This window comes from Symsagittifera roscoffensis, chromosome 1, assembly GCF_963678635.1.
Source record: "Symsagittifera roscoffensis chromosome 1, txSymRosc1.1, whole genome shotgun sequence".
Classification (NCBI taxonomy): Eukaryota; Metazoa; Xenacoelomorpha; order Acoela; family Convolutidae; genus Symsagittifera; species Symsagittifera roscoffensis.
Window position 1 is genome coordinate 99,619,010 of NC_087062.1, and position 21,537 is coordinate 99,640,546.

General features: G+C 32.9%; 2 protein-coding genes across 3 annotated transcripts in view; one reads left to right on the forward strand and one right to left on the reverse strand.

Moving 5' to 3' along the window:
- Nucleotides 1-17,324, forward strand: part of LOC134848412 (uncharacterized) — a 58,149-nt gene extending 40,825 nt beyond the window's left edge. Inside the window, exons 5-9 of one of the 2 annotated variants that reach the window (XM_063866211.1) lie at nucleotides 12,752-12,961; nucleotides 13,178-13,333; nucleotides 13,531-13,741; nucleotides 15,075-15,263; nucleotides 17,070-17,324. In XM_063866211.1, the coding sequence (XP_063722281.1) occupies nucleotides 12,752-12,961; nucleotides 13,178-13,333; nucleotides 13,531-13,741; nucleotides 15,075-15,263; nucleotides 17,070-17,280 (977 nt within the window). In that variant the 3' untranslated portion in view covers nucleotides 17,281-17,324. The remainder of the gene's footprint in view (nucleotides 1-12,751; nucleotides 12,962-13,177; nucleotides 13,334-13,530; nucleotides 13,742-15,074; nucleotides 15,264-17,069) is intronic. The other variant, XM_063866522.1, reaches the window with a different exon arrangement.
- LOC134853382 (uncharacterized) overlaps nucleotides 1-21,537 on the reverse strand; it is a 540,493-nt gene that overhangs the window by 211,290 nt on the left and 307,666 nt on the right. The window lies entirely within an intron of this gene.

Below are 21,537 nucleotides of genomic sequence, written 5' to 3' on the forward strand. Positions count from 1 at the left end.
CAAAAAAATGTTAAGAAAAACTTTGCAAGTTGGAAAAATATGTAATGATGTTTTCATCATGTATGCAAAAATTGTGATGGTTTTTTATCAAATCTGTAAAAAACGATCTCAAAAATTTTAAAAGAGGAAATTGTTTTTATTTTTTTACCATCTTGCAAAATTTTTGTTCTCCTGCACCCTCTTTGTTTCCCATCTTGCACCCTCTTTGTTTCCCATCTTGCACCATCTTGCACCCTCTTTGTTCCTATCTCTTGAAAACAAAAACAATAGATGCAAAAAAAAAGTTAAATTACAAAACAGAAGACAATGACCAAATTATTTACAAATCAAAGAGCTGTCGAGCAGCTGAGTTCTCAAAACTTTGCAAGTTTTCAATTAAGTGCAAAACTGGTCTTGCCTCCATCGCTGTTGGTTGTCTTGGTGGTTCAGAGAACCCCTCATCCTCTTTGATAGTTCCACAGAGGCCTCTTCCTCCCAAGGAAAGAGGAAATCGTCGACTGGTTGGGCCACATATCTAGAGTCAGGAATCTTGGTGTAGTTCACTCCCACATGCTCAGACACTTCCTCCATCATTTGCATTGTTCCAAGTTGCTTCTCTGTGATGGGATTTTGCGTCATCTGATGTTCGTTGAAATCTCCTCGCATCACATCTACCATGTGCCAGACTTGGATTGGGATGTCCATTTGTGCTAGAAAAACTCCAGACACTTTTCTCGCACTTGGATTCGTACTAGATCAGGCCAAAATTCTACCAAAAACATAAGGTTGCTGTTTTGCACTGAGAAGATCATTTTGTGCAATAAGTTGAGTAAAAGATACAGAGTAAAAAGATCGATTCATTAACAGTTGAAAGGGAAGTAGTTGACGGTAGTTAAGTTGAAGTTAAAGTGTTTAGAGCTGAGAGAGGAGGTAGTTGATGACAGTAAAGTTGAAAACAAGTGATTTTCAATTTCGAGACATGAGTACTTTCAACCCGAATGTATTGGTATAACTAATCAGAATTGATTTTCCTTATTTGGATTTTTGTCGTGTCCAATCAGATTTCAGCTTCCTTTTCAGGAATTCCTGTATAAAAATCGTGTCCAATTGGAAATAAAGTTCCATTTTGTGTACTTTTTACACATTGTCGTTCCCAATCACAAAAACTTTTGCGGTTGGAAACGACAATGTGTAAAAAGTACCCAAAATGGAACTTTGTTTCCATTTGGACATGATTTTTTTATACAAGAATTCCATAAAAGGAAGCTGAAATCTGATTGGACACGAATTCAATCAAATGTATCATCTTTTAAAAGAGGTCGGATTGGGTTTTTAAAAAAAAATTATCATCAAAACCACTGATTTTTTTTAGATAAAGTACCTAATATATCAAATGTAACAAGCTTTTCTAATGAATTACGAATAAAATAAATCTTTGAGAATTTTTATGTCGAATTTTTCCTCAAGATATACTTTATAAGCTAAATTTTAGTAAAAATATCACAAAACTCCTAATGAATTAATTTGAGTTTCTATCTCATTTTAGCATTTTCTCAGTTTCTTCTTCATCTAATATCTACCAAATTAATCCAATGTGAACAAATTTTTACTTGGAATTTGAGTTTTAGATGAAAAAATGTATCGTTTCAACGAACATTCAACAATCCGAAGCAGACTTAATACCATAAATCCTATGCTAAAAGTCTTTAAATGAGTTTCGCAACCTCATAACTGTATAATGCTATTTTGTAATCTGATTTTTTTCAGAGTAAATTTTCAGTTGAGAATGATGTATATCTTTATCTTGAAATTTTCAAAGTTTAGCAAAAACATTTATTTTTTCATCATTTCCACGTCATTTATCAATTTTTTTTCTGAAATCAACAAAAAAAAAACAATAGAAAACGATAATTCTTAATAAGTCGATCCCCGTTGTCTGCTTAAAAACGCTCTACACTATGAACACTTTTACAAGCACTAAACAAGGAAAACTTTGAAATAGTAACTACACAAAACCTTTCAAATAGTCGATGTTTTACAAAATATCCAAGTTTTACAATTTTTAAGCAAATACTTAACTACTCATTGGCATTCACAGATTTTAAAAAACTTTGTAGATCAGAACCAAACTATTTTCATGAAACTTCCTAATCAATTATTTTTATTGAATTTTTCCAACATAACTAATATATGAAATTTGATACCGTGGTGAGATAAATGAGATTTCTTTTCTGGTTTATATTGTTTTTTCGATATTAAATTGAAACTTTGAAATTTCGATCAAAAGTTATGTAGCCAATCAAAACCTCAAATTAGGTAAATTAATTGAAAAAAAACCAATGAAAATCAGAAAATCGAAAAAATTATGATAATGTTTTCAACTAAATATACATTCTTGTTTGTAATTTTGTTGAAATAAGACAAAATTTACCCTTTTTTTGATGAAAGCAGTAGTTAAATAAGTTTATTTGTAATTTCTTAATTAAATACTGGAAAAACATTTGATAATTGGTAAGCGTTTTATGTTAATTTTGATTTAATTGTATGTTTTGTCTGATTTTTCCTAAGATATTATAGCTCTAAAAATAGACTTCAGTGAGAAATAATAGTTTTGAACCCATAATATTTCAGATACCAAACATGCAAAACATCACAAAGCAGTACTGAGGTTCACAATTATCAACAAACATGAAGTTTCCCAAAATTTGGGACAGTTCTTTTAATTCAATCAAAGTATAAATGACATAGGCAACTTGTTTCATTGCTTCATTCTCTTTTGCAGTGAAGAGTCGAATCTGAATGTAGGGAGGCTTGTTCACACTGTACTTCTTGATTGTGAGACACACCCTCCTCATGTTGTTTGTTGCTTTTTCATATACTCTATTACAGATGTCAAGCTTCTGATACATAGTTGATTCTTTGCCAGATTTTGCTTCATATATAGGTACGAGTCCAAGGTTTTCAGCATCGTGAAAAACAGTATACAGTATTCCGGATTGTCGATATTGCTTCTCCTTCTTTTTCACTTAGATAGACTTGTTGAGACTTTTCAAATTGTCCACAATCATTTATTTTCAATAGTTGAAAGCGTGGTTCCAAGTATAATTTCCCTTTGTAGGATCTTTGGAACCAAACAAATCTCCCAATTCTTTTTTGATTTTTTGAAAATTCAATGCAGTTGGGACTATCAACTTTTCTTGAGTACATTTTTGAAGAGCAAACTGATCAGATGAGGAGAAATGGGAGAAATGATTTTGAGATTAAATGAAAATGGAACTAAGCAGTATGAGTCATATGGAAGTAGTACCAAATAAGGAAGATTTTGTATGAAGTTTCCCTATATTGAAATCGCGTAGGCAATACTACTACTACAACATAAATCCACCAGTTTCTGCAAAAATCATTCTTCTCAGTGACAGCTGCTATGTGTCAAGCTCTTCCCAGTCCCAGTTTTTATTCAGGTTATAATAATAAATCCTTATTTTCTGTTTCCAACGAATTTTATGAAAAAAAAACATAGTAACCCAAGATTATGGCGTGTCTACTCACGATTCTTTTTGTTCCTTGGAAAGTTGGAAGTTTCATTTAATTTTAATAGGAATAATTCTTAGCCAGATTCTTCAGAGATTAGACAAATATCAATATATTTATCAAGAAATTGATTGTCTTTACACTTTGTACAAATACGGATTCTATTCAAGTATTGTCAAACCAAATAGGGAAGTATTCAATCAGCTTATTTGCATTGTTCAGCATAATTTACGATAGAAAGAAGCTATAAAAAACACCAAGCGTATCAAAGAAACGACTCGTTCGGAAAAAGTTCAAAAAATATTATCTAAGTTCTAATCAAAAACTTGCATCTACGCAAACTCTGGGCTCAGCTTTTTTAGAAAGATTTTGAAAACTCAAAATATGAATCTGACTTGTTCAAAATAATTGATTGTTTTAATGATGGTTATGGTTCTATAAAGAATGGTCGTGTCAATTTTTCTATTAGTTTTTGAATATTTCTTCATAAAAATTTTGTCAAAATAATCATATTTCATCTTAAATGCTTTTCAACGAACAAATTCATGTTACTTTCTTTCAGGATGCAAAAATTGCAATGATTTTTTAACAAGTATGCTGAAATTCTTGAGAAAAAATTTTGCACATGCAAGTTTTTCCTCGATTTCTTACAAAACATGCAAAAACCAAACTTATTTTTTCTTATGCAAATGCAAAAATGCAAAATTTTATTGTAAAAAACTTGTTAAATTATTACCAAAAAGTTTCAACATTTTTGTTTTCGAGTGCTATTCCCAATCTTGATTCATTGTTTTTCTGATTTTCTTGATCAAGATACATGCAAAAATAGATTTCTTTATGATCAAAAATAAATACAAGAAATTGATTTACTTTAATTGTTAACAGTGCAAGAAATTAAAAAACAAAAACATTTAATGAAAAATTTAATGATTTGCAAGTTTTTCTTTGATTTTTTAAAAAGTATGCAAGAAAAGTCAAGAAAAACTTTGCAAGTTGGAAAAACATGTAATGATGTTTTCATCATGTATGCAAAAATTATGATAGTTTTTTATCAAATCTGTAAAAAATGATCTCAAAAAATTTTAAAAGCGGAAATTGCTCTTATTTTTTTACCATCTTGCAAAAATTTTGTGTTTTGCGAAGTGCAAAATTTATATAATTCTTGCAAAAATGTCTATTACAAATTTTTCCATAATCTTTTACCTTATCTCTTTGTTCCTATCTCTTGAAAACAAAAACAATAGATGCAAAAAAAATTAAATTACGAAACACAAGACAATAACCAAATTATTTACAAATCAAAGAGCTGTCAAGCAGCTGAGTTCTCAAAATTTTGAAATTTTCAATTAAGTTCAAAACTGATCTTGCCTCCATCGCTGTTGGTTGTCTTGGTGGTTCGCTGACTGGAGTTCTTGGTTCAGAGAGCCCCTCATCCTCTTCGATAAAAATTGGGTTCTCCACAGATCCCTCTTCCTCCCAAGGAAAGAAGAAATCGTCGACTGGTTGTGCCACGTATCTAGAGTCAGGAATCTCGGTGTAGTTCATTCCCACATGCTCAGACACTTCCTCCATCATTTGCATTGTTCCATGTTGGTTCTCTGTGATGGGAAATTGCGTCATATGATGTTCGTTGAAATCTGTTTGCATCACCTCCACCATGTGCCAGGCTTGGATTGGGATCTCCATTCGTGCTAGAAAACTCCAGACAATGTTTCTCGCACTTGGATTTGTACTAGATCAGGCGAAAATTCTACCGAGAACATAAGGTTGCTGTTTTGCACTGAGAAGACCATTTTGAGCAATAAATTGAGTAACAGATACAGAGTAAAAAGATCGATTAATTTACAAGTGACAGGGAAGTAGTTGACGGTAGTTAAGTTGAAGTTAAAGTATTTAGAGCTGAGAGAGGAGGTAGTTGATGACAGTAAAGTTGAAAAACAAATGATTTTCAATTTCGAGAAAGAGTACTTTCAACTCGAATGTGTGGGTATGACTAATCAGAATTGATTTTCCTTATTTGGATTTTTGTCGTGTCCAATCAGATTTTAGCTTCCTTTTCAGGAATTCTTGTATAAAAATTGTGTCCAATTGGAAATAAAGTTCCATTTTGGGTACTTTTTACACATTGTCGTTCCCAATCACAAAAAAAATTTTGGGGTTGGAAACGACAATGGGTAAAAAGTACCCAAAATTGAACTTTAATTCCATTTGGACACGATTTTTTGTACAAGAATTCCAGAAAAGGAAGCTGAAATCTGATTGGACACGAATACAATCCAAATAAGTAAAATCAGTTCTGATTCTTTATACCCACATATTCGAGTTGAAGGTACTCTATTCTCGGAATTGAAAATCAATTTACTTTCAACTTTACTGTCATCAACTACCTCCTCTCTCAGCTCTAGATACTTTAACTTCAACTTAACTACCGTCAACTAGTTCCCTCTCAACTGTAAATTAATCGATCTTTTTACTCTGTATCTGTTACTCAATTTATTGCTCAAAATGGTCTTCTCAGTGCAAAACAGCAACCTTATGTTTTTGGTAGAATTTTGGCCTGATCTAGTACGAATCCAAGTGCGAGAAAAGGGTCTGGAGTTTTTCTAGCACAAATGGACATCCCAATTCAAGTCTGGCTCATGGTAGATGTGATGCGAAGAGATTTCAACGAACATCATATGACGCAATTTCCCATCACAGAGAACCAACATGGAACAATGCAAATGATGGAGGAAGTGTCTGAGCATGTGGGAATGAACTACACCAAGATTCCTGACTCTAGATACGTGGCACAACCAGTCGACGATTTCTTCTTTCCTTGGGAGGAAGAGGGATCTGCGGAGAACCCAATTATTATCGAAGAGGATGAGGGGCTCTCTGAACCAAGAACTCCAGTCAGCGAACCACCAAGGCAACCAACAGCGATGGAGCCAAGATCAGTTTTGCACTCCATTGAGAACTTGCAAAATTTTGAGAACTCAGCTGCTTGACAGCTCTTTGATTTGTAAATAATTTGGTTGTTGTTTTGTGTTTCGTAATTTAATTTTTTGCATCTAGTTTTTTTTATTTTCAAGAGATAGGAACAAAGAGATATGGTAAGAGATTATGGAAAAATTTGTAATACAAATTTTTGCAAGAATCATATAAATTTTGCACTTCGCAAAACACAAAATTTTTGCAAGATGGTAAAAAAAATTCAAACAATTTCCTCTTCTAAAATTTTTGAGATCGCTTTTTACAGATTTGATTAAAAAACATCACAATTTTGCATACATGATGAAAACATCATTACATGCTTTTCCAACTTGCAGTGTTTTTTTTAACATTTTTTGCATACTTTTTAAAAAGTCACAGAAAAACTTGCAAATTAATAAAACTTTCCTTAAATGTTTTTGTTTTTTAAAAAGCTATTGTACAACTTTTTCTTGCACTGTTAACAATTAAAGTAAATGATTTCTTGCTTTTGTTTTTGATCATGAAGAAATCTGTTTTTTGCACGTATGTTGATCAAGAAAATGAGACAAACAATGTATTAAGATAGGGAATAGCACTCGAAAACAAAAATGTTGAAACTTTTTGGCAATGATTAAAAAAATTTTTTACAATTAAGTTTTGCATTTTTTCATTCGCATAAAAATCCTGAAAAAAAGTAACATAAATTTGTTCGTTGAAAAGCATTTAAATTGAAATTTAATTAACCTTGACTAGATTTTTTTGAACAGAAAATGAGGATTTATTATTATAATCTGAATAAAAACTTGGAAGAGCTTGACACATAGCAGCTGTCATTGAGAAGAATGATTTTTGCAGAAACTGGTGGATTTAAGTAGTAGTAGTAACGCCTACGCGTTTTCAATATAGGGAAACTTCATACAAAACCTTCCCTATTTGGTACTACTTCCATATGACTCATACTGCTTACTTCCATTTTCATTTAATCTCAAAATCATTTCTCCCATTTCTCCTCATCTGATCAGTTTGCTCTTCAAAAAAGTACTCAAGAAAATTTGATAGTCCCAATTACTTTGAATTTTCAAAAATCAAAAAAGAATTGGGAGATTAGTTAGGTTCCAAAGATCCTACAAAGGGAAATTATTCTTGGAACCCTGCTTTCAACTATTAAAAATAAATGATTTGGGACAATTTGAAAAATCTCAACAAGTCTACCTAAGTGAAAAAGAAGGAGAAGCAATATCGGCAATCCGGAATACTGTATACTGTTTTTCACGATGCTGAAAACCTTGGACTCGTGCCTATTTATGAAGCAAAATCTGGCAAAGAATTAACAATGTATCAGATGCTCGACATCTGTAATAGAGTATATGAAATAGCAACATACAACATGAGGAGGGTGTCTGTCACAATCAAGAAGTACAGTGTGAACAAGCCTCCCTACTTTCAGATTCGACTCTTCACTACAAAAGAGAATGACGCAATGAGAAACAAGTTGCCTCTGTCATTTATACTTTGATTGAATTCATAGAACTGTCCCAAGTTTTTAGAAACTTTATGATAATTTTGAACCTCAGTAATGCTTTGTGATGTTTTGCATATTTGGTAATTGTAATATTACTGGTTCAAAACTTTTTTTCTAACTGGAGGTATATTTAGAGCTATAATATCTGAGGAAAAGTCAGACAAAACATACATTTTAATCGAAATTAACATAAAACGCCAACCAATTATCAAATGATTTTCCAGTTTCTCAAATGAGTTTCTCAATTATCAATTCTCAAATGAGTTTTCCAGTTTCCCAATTATCAAATGAGTTTCTATCTAGAAGATTTAAGCCAGATTCAGTGGTCTATCAGTCAAAAACAAAACAATGGAAGAGCCTATGAAACAAAAATTGGAGATAAAGAACATCATTTCGATTACTGCTTTGAATTTGATACAATAAGAAAGTGATAAAAAGGTATATTTTGGTAATTTTTTTGTTCACTGGTTAGAAATAGAACAAATCGAAAAAATTTTGATCGAAATTTTGAAATTTGAATTGTTTATCGAAAAAACAATATAAACCAGACAAGAATTCTCATTTATCTCATTTATCTCACTAAAGTATCAAATTTCATATCTTAGTTATGTTGGAAAAATTCAATAAAATTGATTGATTAGAAAGTTTCATGAACATAGTTTGGTTCTGATCTACAAAGTTTTTTAAAATATGTGAACACTTCATTCTGATTGGTTATTACTACAAATACTGCCTGTGAAGGTATCCTCATTATCTACAAACTATATCAAAATTGTTGAAAAATTTAAGAGCTCAATTCTGATTGGTTGACATTAATTTTCTTGAAAACTCCATGTCTATTGAAGCTCAAATCTGATTAGTTGGCATTAAATGTGTTGAAAATTCCATGACTATTGAAGCTCGATTTTGATTGGTTGATATCAGAAAAGATAAAAATTTCCTTATAATTAATGCTCGATTCTGATTAGTTAATAGCAAAACTTTTGAAAACTCCATGGTTAGATTGGATGATTTTTGTTTCAGCTAGGCTAAATAGCACATCCATTCTGATTTTCTTTCACGTTAAAAACAATTGGTTAATAACTTTGCTTTTTTGATTCACTTTTATTCACTCTTTGAGGCTTTTCAACTCATCTGATCAAAAAATTTGGTACATTTTAAACCTTCCATTTAATTTTTTTACTTATTGAGATGCCGTCACTGAATAGAAACGAAAGAGTTGCATGTCTTGAATGTGGCAGAGAATACACTCGCTTACACGCATGAAGACATCTTAGAACCTGTGGTGTTTTGAAGTGTTCTAACTGTAACTTTTACTACTTATAGCAGTGAGGAACTCACTAATCATTTCAAGAAAAAGCATTGTCAGCATAATGTTAAATTATGCGCTCAGCAGTCTCCAAACTCACTTCAAGAGAAAGTAAAAGTTAATCATTTTTAATAAAAACATAGAAATTACTCTGAATATTAGTTTTTATTGGATCTGAAAAGTCTAAACAACTGTGATAAATTTAATCAGAAATTATACAGTGTTTTCAGCACAATACCTGAACTGTCATTTATTTTTTATTCAAAGGTTTGGATTGATGATGAAGACAGCAAAAATCGAGTTCAAATCGTCGTGAAACTTTCCCTAAGACTCGATCCGAAAATCTTTAATCAACAGTAAAAACACCATTGGTTGCAAGCTTGCGGAGACTTTGTTGCGATATATTTGTAGTAAAAGTGCATAACATATGCCAATGAGTAGTTAAGTATTTGCTTAAAAATTGTAAAACTTGGATATTTGTAAGACATCGACTATTTGAAAGGTTTTGTGTAGTTATTATTTCAAAGTTTCCCTTGTTTAGTGCTTGTAAAAGTGTTCATAGAGTAGAGCTTTTTTAAGCAGACAACGGGGTTTGACTTATTAAGAATTCTGGTTTTATATTGTTTTTTTTGATGATTTCAGAAAAAAAATTGATAAATGACGTGGAAAAAATGAAAAAATAAATGTTTTTGCAAAACTTTGAAAATTTCAAGATAATGATATATATTATTTTCAAATAAAAATTTACTCTAAAAAAGAAATTCAGATTAAAAAATAGTATTATACAGTTATGAGGTTGAGAAAATCATTTAAAGACTTTTAGCAAAGGATTTATGATATTATTTCTGCTTCGGATTGTTGAATGTTCGTTGAAACGATACATTTTCCATCTGAAACTCAATATGTAAAAATTTGTTCAAATTGGATTAATTTGTATGATAGTAGATGAAGAAGAAACTGAGAAAATGCTAAAATGAGATAGAAACTCAATTTAATTCATTAGGAATTTTGTGATATTTTTACTAAAATTTAGCTTATAAAGTATATCTCGAGAAAAAATCCGACATAACAATTCTCAAAGATTTGTTTTTATGCGTAATTCATTAGAAAAGCTTGTTATCATTTGATATATTAGGTACTTTATCCAAAAAAAAAATCAGATGTTTTGATGATAATTTAAAAAAAAACCCAATCCGACTTCTTTTGGAAGATGATACATGAAGCATAAATCAAAAACTTGCCTTCAAGATCTACATTTCCTTATTTTGACTATAGAGTTCTTGCTTGAAAAAAATCGGAAAACTATACAATTGATCCAGTTTACAACTTGATTTCCTTTGCTTAATCATTTTTTTGAGACGCGCTCTTTTAGAAGATTTAAGGTATTGTAGATGTTAGGAACTAGGTTCTCTTGCGCGTATTTCCGGAGGTTTCCAGATAATAACTAAAAGAGCTGCTCTTAATTTGATCTTAAATCCTAAAAATACACCTTGATATTCTCATTTTTTACATACATATTCGAATGCTTTAAATAGCACCAATTCTTTCTCATTTGGATATTCTTGAGAAAACTTCCGTCATAAATTAAGAATAAAAAGCGATTTAATAACTATTTTGCAAGAAAATTGGTAGTTATGTATTTTTGCTTAATTAGTTTACGGTAGCAACTGAACAAGGGAACCTCGGGGAAGACATTTATAATTTTTATCTTAATAATTAAACGGTATCAGTTCTAATTTCATCTCTGCCAGCAAATTGTTCGTTCAATTGATACTATTTTTCTCCTAAATTCTCCAGTTCTGCCTAAATTTTTTGTAAAGTGTGTTCAATAGCGAAAACATGTATTAAACAGAAACCAAGAATAACCTTAAAACAGAGAAAAATTCTACGGAAAATTATGAAAATTATGTTGCAGTAGCAACAGAGAGATAATCATCAGCTATGAAGAAGAGTTTGTTGAAATTGAGGCAATATCGAATAAACGTTTAAGAAAAATTTATACCATTTTTAGTCAATTTTAGCAGTTAACTAATCATTTTCTTAACTGATCAATTAACTAATCAATGATCTGAAATTTTTAATTATTAACATGGAAAATTTCTCATATTTCTCAAAAATTGAGGCAATGTCGAATAAATGTTTAAGAAAATTGATCTGAACTTTTTAATTATCAAAATGGAAAATTTCTCACAAGTTGTAATTGTTGTACAAATTTGTGTAATTCATTGAGAAAAGAATGAGGAGGAGTTGAATCATGGAGTTTGATCTAGAAATTTCATGGAATACTGCTCTTAATGTTCATTTTTGAATTGAGATTCCTATAAAATTCTCCCTGAACTGGACAAAAAAACAGTTAATTAGCAAAATAAAAGGTTCAAAAGGGAAAATTTTGGGTAAACTTGATTAATTTTTACTTTACCTTCTCGAAAATTACGATTAATTTCACTGTTTTCCGAAAGTTTCAATAATAATTCTGCTACTATGAGCTTTCTTTTTAGTGTTTAGAGCATCATATAACCCGCTTTTTAGCTCAAATTGAGGTAAACTTTATCGTATTTCAATATTTTGAGAAAAAAATTGTGGAAAAATTCATTTTTCATTCAAAATTTTGTATCATTGTCTCAACTTGATGCCAATTAAAATACAGTCTGAGCTCAAATTTAAAATCTATACGTAAAAATGTTTTTAAAACTAGATCAAAAGCAGCAATATTTTAACTAAAACTATGAGATTTTTGCAATTTTTGTCGAAAAACTTTGCAATTTTTTCCAAATACTTGAAGTTTTTGCAATTTTTTCCAAATACTTGAAATTTTTGCAATTTTTTCTCAGAAATTTGACTTTTTTCGAAGTTTCAGTAGGTTTCAGCTTTGCTTCCAGTAGAAAGTGGATTATCCAATAAATTAGGTGGAATTATAGCTACTTTTATTGTGTTTTGAAGTTTTTTGAAAATTTTTCAATTTTTTCGATAAAACTTTTTACCATTGACTTACCATGTTCCAAAAAACCAATTAAAAGTCCTTCATTACACAATCTACACGTAATTAACAATTAATTGTTCCCAATTAGATAACGCGCGCCAAGATTTTTGCGAAAAAATAGACATTTCTACACAAATACCAAAAAAATTTTGTTTTTCTTACCATTATCTTACCATCACACAAACCATGAAAACTAACACCCCACTTTAGCCTCAACATCTACTACTATTGTGATCATTAGGATTTTTTTTGTTTATGGTTTTGATTATTCGGGCTTTGATTATTACTTCAGTTTGAAATTAAGTTGAATCACCAAAGTAATTTGTCAAAATTGTAATTTTCGAACAATCAATTTTAAAACTGACTTCAAATCTAAAATAAGATCATCTGCGTCACTCAAATCAAAAGCAACTATGACAGATTTTGAAAACTTTTCCATGTTTATTTTCCTTGCTTTGAACGCTGGTTTTGACAGGTGGTGGGGGTGGAAAAAGAAGAAAGAAATCCAACTGGTTGTTGATCTATTTTGGGTCAATCTCAGTTTTGGTCATGTCAGTTGTGCTCTTCTTGCTCTTCTCTGCCAGCAGTTTTACATCATCTGAAAAAAATGTCACGTACAACGAGAGAGTGTCATTAATTTCGACACCACCACAGCAGCAGCAAAAAATCAAAAGGGACAATAAAGGTACAGGTGTGCAACATAAAAATTAATAACATCAATAGGACACGTTTTTAAGAAAGTAAAGAGCTTCTTTACTCTCAAAGATTCGCATTGATCACTGTAATTGCCTGATCTAGTTATAGGGAGCGTGAAAAATGTAAATACATCTTCTTACTTTTTCAGTTAAAAATTATATTAAAAAAGTGTAAAGTACAATATACAATTATCACACAGTTTTAGAGAAGATAACTACTGCCAAATTCTCTGACGCGGTCGTAAAACCAAAAATTGGACACAAGCTCCCAGGTTTAGTCAAGGAAGCTCTTGTCGATGCTCTTGGATTAAAGAATCCGAAGCAAAATTTGGCTGACTATCAGAACCAGGGGGAGCAAGAAGGTTGGTTTTTGTATCTGTGAATTGAAAATTTTGACAGCCTTAATTTTACTTTTCCTCGCTCCCCGCTGATTATTACTTGAGTAAATACGAAAATGCATATGATGCCACTTTTTACCGTACCACTTAAGCGTGTGATATAATTGATAGCAGCTTAACGGAATCATTCGTTACTTGTTATTCAGCTAAATAAATTTCAGCTCAATCCACATTTGCTACCGATATCCACAAGTGGTTCTTTTTCTGCCTGGTCTCTCTTCTGCTGCACGCATTCATAGGCGTCGCTTTCAAGGTCATCGGAAGCAGAAGAAGACGCAATCTGCAGCAGAGGTCCACTCAAGTTCAAGGCCAAAATCAGGCGCAAAGTCAGGCGAATGACGACAAAGACAGCAGTCAACATGTCATGATAAGGTCGGGAGATTTATCTTCAACAAATGCACCCGGTTGCTGCTCAATGACCACAGAATGTTCCGACCACACTTATAAATAGCAAAAGCAAAACATATTTTTCGAGTTTTTTAAAAGTGTTTTTTTTTGTTACTTCTGGATGAGTAAGCAGATGTGTTTTCGAAATGGGCTGCAAAAGTAGGTAATTAAAGCTTAAACACGTTTAAACGGCTGTTAGAGTAGGCTGAGAGTGACTCTTCGTGTCCATGACTTGGTGGTAAATTAGCCTAAAAAAACAGAAGTATTCCAACCAGTTATAATTGAGAATAGAGACCTTTTTACACTAGCAAGATTGCGAACGTTAGTTTATTAGTCTAACCTTCCCTTTTTTTTTACTAAATCCGATTTTTAAAACTAAATTGAGGCTTATTTCGACTTTTTCTTATTGCTCTTTGAAGAGGTGTTTTTTGTCGTGTTCTCGCAAGTGTTTGCGAAGCACAGCTTCACCTGTGTTCAAACTATCTTTTGAAATCCGAATCACGATTGAAACTGCTTCAATGTAATACCAAATTCGATGTCACTTTCGTGACAAAAAACCCTTAAGCGATAGTTCCTTTCTGGGGTGGTCGATAAATAAATGACCTTTAAATCAATTTACATTGATTAATGGTTATAAAGTTGACTTTGTTTTTAGCGGAGGAACTAGATTGATCAAAGCATTTTCTCGGCTTCCTTGCTAGATCACCCTTAATTTCCCAGTTTTTCCAGATAGAACGAAAACCGCATTTTTGTGGTTTGCAGGCAACTTATGCCTCACTTTTTGGCTTTTTTCTGAAAAAGGCATTATTTTGGGGTGGTGTTTACCCCCTGAAACTAAATATATATTGACTGACAAGCCTTGAATGACAAGTGAGTGTTTTCAAAGACAATTCAATATGCATAATTGGAGTATGTGCCCTAAGATTTCTGAGTTTTTATTCCGCTTGGATGGAAGAATACTTACTCGTAAATGATCGCCATATTGCAATGATATTAATAAAACTCAATGAATGGATATTTAAAAAAGTAAATTGCTATATGTGTTGTTCTCTATAATACCTTTGATACTGGAACAAAATTTTTACCTATTGATACAATTTCCTCAAATTGGGTTAATTTTATTTTTTAAAATGTCAATCTCAATTTGTTTTAGAAATTCAAAGAGCATTGAGTCATTTTTTCTTTAAAAAACTATCAAAACTAAAAAAATTCAAAACTAATTTTTTTTCTGTTTGCTTGCGTTCATTGACTCTTTTTTAACTGTCTGTTGGCTATGTTAATGATAATTATTGTTCTATTCGTGATGCGTTGTTTACAGCTACTGTTGGGCGCAGCAGCCGGTGGCTCTGAAGTTGCGAGACCGACTGAGAGAGATGGGTGTTGCGGTGTGGCTGGACGTGGAGAGGATGGAGGGGTCGCTTCTGCAGAGGATGGCGGAGGCGGTCGAGAACTCCTACGCTGTCATCGTCTGCGTCAGTCATGAGTACAGCAAAAGTCAGGCTTGCAGGTCACAACCTAAATATTTAGATTTGAAGAAGCGCAACTGCCGCGCGACGGATGAACATGATCCGAATTCACGAGAATCAAAAAGAAAAATTAAGCGTCAAAGTCAGTCAGTTCACCAAATGGGCAATGCAATTTGGATTCATGTGCTTGTTTCTTTTTCACATGGAAATATATATCTCAAACGAACACAGGAAAGAAGCGGATAATTTCAAATTAAATTTGTTTCTGTCCTGATTAGAAATACATAGTTTAAATCAGGGGAGGATTTAGGGGGGCGAGGGGAGACGTCTTCTTTCCTCAGGGATTCGACCCCTACTGACCCAAAGGGCCCCATTTGTACTATTTTTGAGGCATCAATTTTTGGATGACTGACCATAAAACTTTTCTAAAGGCGCCTTTGGCGCCATTATAAGCTAATTTTGAGGGAGAGCGCGCGCCGAAAAAGCGCGACTTTTTGGTCAAAATTTTCCAAAAAAGTGCTAAAAACGTTTTTTGGCCCTTTTTCGAAATTTTGCCTACGGCGCACAAAATTTGGCCAAAAAAGTTTTTTTAATGCTTTGAGAGAGCTCGGAGTATAAATTGGGGCGACCTAAGAAAAGGTCGACAAAAAAACTTTTGGAAATTTTCTTTTGAAAATCCTCCCTCCCCCCATCGAGAAAACCCTATATCCGCCCCTGGTTTAAATAAATCGTACCTGATTAAGTTTGAAGTGGTTACATATTATGTTTTTGTTCCGACCATTGAAATCGGGAGAAACTTTTGTCTTCGGTTGTGTTTTAGATTTTTTTTCCGCGCAAAATCGGGTACCACAAATAATTATCGGAATAGGTCACATTACTGCCTTTTCAGCCGTGATTCGGACGACTTTCAAATTTTCAAAACATTTACTCAGTGTTCAGAAAAATCGGTTTGAAGTTTTTGATTTTTTCATTCTAATTTCGGGCAAAAAAAACGTTTAAAAATCCATCTCCATAGGAATGAAAAAACTTCAAAAAGACAAAAAAGTTTCTGATCAAAATTTGAAAAAAGTGTTCATTTTTTTGTTTCTTATAAATCATTTTTCGATGAAAACTATGTCCGATATGCCTATTTTAGTATGAATATCCAGTAGAACTAAATTCTAGAGTTTCGTTCAAATTCTTTCATCGAACCACGCACAAAAAACTACACTAACTTGAAACAAAACCTCTTTTGTAGTTTTTAGGAATATGGTGCGAACATTTTGTGCTACTTGCACAGCTACCGGATATCCTTGTTAATACTGGTTTTGGTACTATACAGAATACCAGTTTGGTCAGGTAACTTTTCAAAATCAGTGCATCAACAATATTTTCCTTTTCTTGTTCCGACCACTCGCAGGACATAAAAGCTATGTTTTTTTTTCAGTTTTGATAGCCCCAAAAAACTTCGTAGAGACTCAAGTGTGGTATCATATTTTTCAGATTCCAAGAAAAAAAGGTAGTCTCGATGACGAGAAAAAGTATCTAGATTTTTTGTTTTTCAGACTAGATCAAACAGAAACTTGACAGAGGAATTTGATTAGAGGCTGACCACCCAATTTAACTCTACTATAATCTAAACGTTCTATTAGCCAACAATTACTTCTTAATCGTGCATTTTTTCCCAATTCAATTGCCTTTTCTAAATAAAATAACAGGCAGTTTTCCACAAAAAAAAATTGAAAAACCTTTTTTTTTTGATTTTTTGTTTTGTTGTTTTCTCAAGTTAATGGGGTCAGCAGTTCAGAACATTTGGTGCTGTTTATGCAGCAACCGACTATCCTCGTTTATTTTTGGATTTGAATTAGGTCCGAGGCGGAATACAGCTACACGCGTAAGAAGACAGTGGTTCCGGTGATTGTACAGCAGGGCCCCTTGCCCCCCTCAGGCTGGCTGCCCCTCCTCATAGCCGGAAAGCTTTACTACAACGTATACGACGACAACAAACTCAGAGAGGAGTTTCCAAGACTCCATTCTTACATTCAGAAATTGCAGACCGGCAAAATGCACTCCCAATAATTACATAGAGTGCTCTGACAACCTACTCAAATATCTTTTGCTCATAATTTGAGTTAGGACCGAGTTGGTTAACTCATAGTATCTAGAGTTACTATCTAGAGTAACTTATACTATCTAGAGTAATTTCGGATAGGGTACACCGTCTGCTCGTCACGCTATCTTATTTTCGGCCGGATAGATTCGTGCAACTTCTTAGTCTAATACCGATCCTAATCTTACTCTTATACTATCTAGTCTCAGGTTGTTTAACTAGTCTCTGCTAGGCTCAATAGATCTAGGGTATACTGGTTTATTGCGGCTGCTGAAGTGCTCGGGAGAGTCCAACTAATTTCTAAGTTAAATTCAAATCTCTCTGGTGCTGAAATTACAAGTAACTTCAGCACTTACAAATAAGTGGGTTGTTAGTTAGATGGATCATGATTGGTTAATATTAAATACTTTACATTGGTAAAATATCTAATTTATCCAATCATAAAATGTAGTTTAGATCAGGTTCCAAATTTCTTACAACTTACTCAAATATCTTTTTCTCATAAACTACAAGTTACCTATTTTCATACTTTTCACTTTCAAAAAATCTATGATTTTAATCATTTTTTTAGAGAAGCTTCAATATAATATCTTTCTATCTAGCTGTTCCGTAGTCAAAAATTTTGATATGAAGAATTAGTCACAAAGTGTGATACTAAGCATTCAGCAGCCCCTTTCAGGACGTAAAAGAAACAACCTTGAGTACTCTCAAGGGCTTTTTTGTGTCCTGAATTTTCACCTGATACTAATTTTGCAGCCAAAATTGGTCAAGCAGTGAAAAGTCTGTAGGTGAAAAGATCAAGTGAGCGTTTTGATGATCTGGAAAAACTGACACCTTACGACAATAGCGAAATGCAAAGACAATTGAGTTCATTTCTAGTGTTTAATTCTGGTAGCGGTTCAATTTCTGTGGACGACCAAATCTAGGAGATCTCTTATGCGTTTTATGCTTGTATTTGTGAAGTGTAGCTTCGCTTCTGTTTTCAAAACATCCAGTCTCAACGTCGACAAAAAATGGTTTGAACCTTTCCGTTTTCAGACTAATTTTCAAGTCTAAAAAAGGATACAGTCGGCAAATAATGAAAAGAACAATGAGCTTACTATCTAAATTTACTGCATTTTCATGTAGTGTTAGCTCTAATCAATTTTAATTCTCCCACCGATTACGAAAAGAATTGTAAAAAATGGAAAGTTTTTTTTGCTTGAATATATTTTCAATTGATTCACTTATATTATTGTTCTTGGAAAATTCAGTGCTATTGGTACACCAACAGGTTATTCTTGTTGTTCCGAGTTTTGTAACGAAAGTAGCGGAATATTTGTGCTCGAGGTGTTTTTTTTTCAAATTAGGACTTTTTAACTAGCCATTTTTGACGAAACTTTTTTTTATATCATTCAAAAGGTATTGTTGTCTTGAGCTTAAATTTGAAAAGATATTTCACCTCTGATCATTTTTTTGTAAAGCTATGGGGGTTTAACGATTGCCATTTTGGCCAATTTGGGACAATTAACGGGCGATATATTTCGCGCTATTAACGCGTAAGCGGAGATTTAATCCGTCTTAGGATTCGCTTCGAATTGGTTGAAGGAAGTTTATTTGCCGCAATTGATTTGTTACTAGGAGCAATTTCTATCACTTTCTGATTGATATGGCGTGTGGCGGGATAATTTTCAGAAAAAATCTGAAATTTTGTTTAAAAAAATTCATTTTATTATACTTAATTTTTTCATGTTATTACTGCTTCATAGACCTTAAAAGGAAGTCGAAACATTCAGTGCTTCGCCTTGATACGAGTGAATTTGTATCAGTTTCTTGTAAAATATTTAGATACAGCTGCGGTTTTAGAATTTATTAGTTTAATATTTTTTAATTATGATTTTAGTTAGTTGTTTTCACAAAAGCTTTTTGTTTTAGTTCGGTTATTTTGAAGAGTTACTCACACTTGAGTAGCTCTTATTAAAAATAGAGGTGTGGTCACAAAGCGTGGATGTAGCGCGGTGGGTTAGGCCGGCTATAGAGCATGCTCAGGACGTCCTTCCTGGTGGGTTAGGCCAGGAATGGGAGTATGATTTCATGCGGTTTTTGTGAGGGGTCCTGTTATGTGACAACGTTTTATGTTGGGTTTGTTGTGGTTTTTCTTATGTCTTGTTGGTTATGTCCTTTTTCCAAAAAGTAAATTGTTCGTGGTATGGGTTTGTCTTTCGACTTTTTTGTGTTTTATTATTTCTTTCTTAGACTTTATAATAGTCTTCAAAAGAATAAATTATCCAGTTTTAAACTGGGTTAATCCGGTTTGGGTACCGTTGGTTTCCTTTTCTTAGTCATGCTGTTATTCTATGATTTGTGGTATTCAGTAAGCTGCGTTGGTTAGTTTTGTTTAGTATATGATTCCTTTCCAACCGGGTTAAAGGAAAGTTTGAAACATGTTGTTATATGTTAGAGTTGTTGAGTGTGAAAACTTGAAACTGAAATTCATTATTTTAAACAATTCTTCGTGGGCGAGCTGTGCGAGTGTGGATAGAATTTCTGTGCGAATGAATGAAAATATCAAAAGGTTAGTACTGCATTTGCATTTCATTAATTTACTGCATAGAATTTGGAAATTTACTGCTAGTTATGGGGGAATTTTAAGTTACAAATTTTCATCATAATTAGATTTACTGCTTGTGGGGAAAATTTTAGAAATGAATTTACTGCATTGGTATTAAATTTATAAATTTATAAGTGTAAGAGATTAATAGAATTGTTGAAATCTGTTTGATGAAATTTGCGATCTTTATTTGTTTTTTGTGGTTTTTGTAGGTGATCGTCGGATGAAGACTAAAAATCTAAAGAAAACATGGATAAAGAATGGTGAGTTTTTAATATTTTAATTAGTTAGTAATATTCATTTAATTCATACTTACCTGTTAGTCGTCGGGGAAAAAACCGTGGGGGAAGATGTCGTGAATTAGTTCTGAAGTTGTTAGTAGTTTAGCTAAGATGCGGATGATATTTTTAGTCTGAAGCAGTGGCCAAAGCAATTGAAGTGCCTTGATAGTGGTTAGTTCTTCAGTGCCAACTGCAAACTCATAAGGTGTGTTTTGGATTAGATTATATAATTTGTGATTGAATTTAGTGTTGTGAATGAATTCTAAAATTGGGATTTCTATAGGTTGTACAAACTCGTGCGGGATAAGGAAGGGTCGGGATTCTTCGGCGTTGAAGGTCTTGGTGATGGGACAGAAGATGTACATTTGGGTTATGGGGTCATAATTACGAAGAATACCATGAAGGTTAGTATCTTTAATGCAATATGTGAAATTTAGGAAAAATGGTGAAGTGTATTTGGAATTAATGAATTGAAAACGATGGTGTGGTTGTCTAGAGGGTGTGTGTAGGTCAAAGTGATTTTGGATGAAGCGATAATAACTATATGTGTGGGTTTGTTTAGTGCGCAACATAATATCGTGTGAGCAGTGTAAATCTCTTTCGTGTGGTGCAAGGAAATGAAATGTTAGTGAAAATATTTGGAAGCGTTCTTTGAAACTTTCGTATGCTTGTGTGTCTATTAGTGCTTCTGAAATAATGTGATCAAACTTTCTATCGAAGATGTTTAGTGTAAATATATATGGTGTCTTGATGAAAAATTTCTCGGTAATTTGCGGATTAGCGAAGCGATCGTCGTCTAAGAATTGATCTTGGTTAGCTCTGATGATGTTGTGATCATAGTATTCGAGTGTATATTCGTTAGCTCTAGGTGCAGTGTGTGTTTTTAGTGATTTTTTATATCCAACGTAAGTAAATTGTCTAGCGGTTAGTGGTGTAGTGAGTCGATATAGCATGTCCGTATTTCGCTCTATATCGATGTGAGTGTTAGATAAAGGTAGGCAAAGAGGGTTAGTAAAATGATAATATGAGGTCCAAGAGAGAGTGGGCATTAAAACGTATTCATCTACAAAGTTGCGTGTTTCGTTAGTGTCGTGGGGGGTGTTTAAGGTGTATTGTGGGAATGAGGGTAAGGTGATGGCTAAAAATTCTTTTGTGTTAGTATGCTTGGGGTGGTTGATGTATTCACGGGCTGTTCCTGGTTTTGCTGGGAAAGGATGGTTGGGGAACTTTCTTTTAAAAGTGCGGTAAGCTCTATTAGTGTTGAGTGAAGATTCAGTTGATGTGGATGATGGTGCTAATGATTCAGTATAATTTGAAGAGGGTGTAGGGGTAGGGGGGTTGGATGAATTTATTGT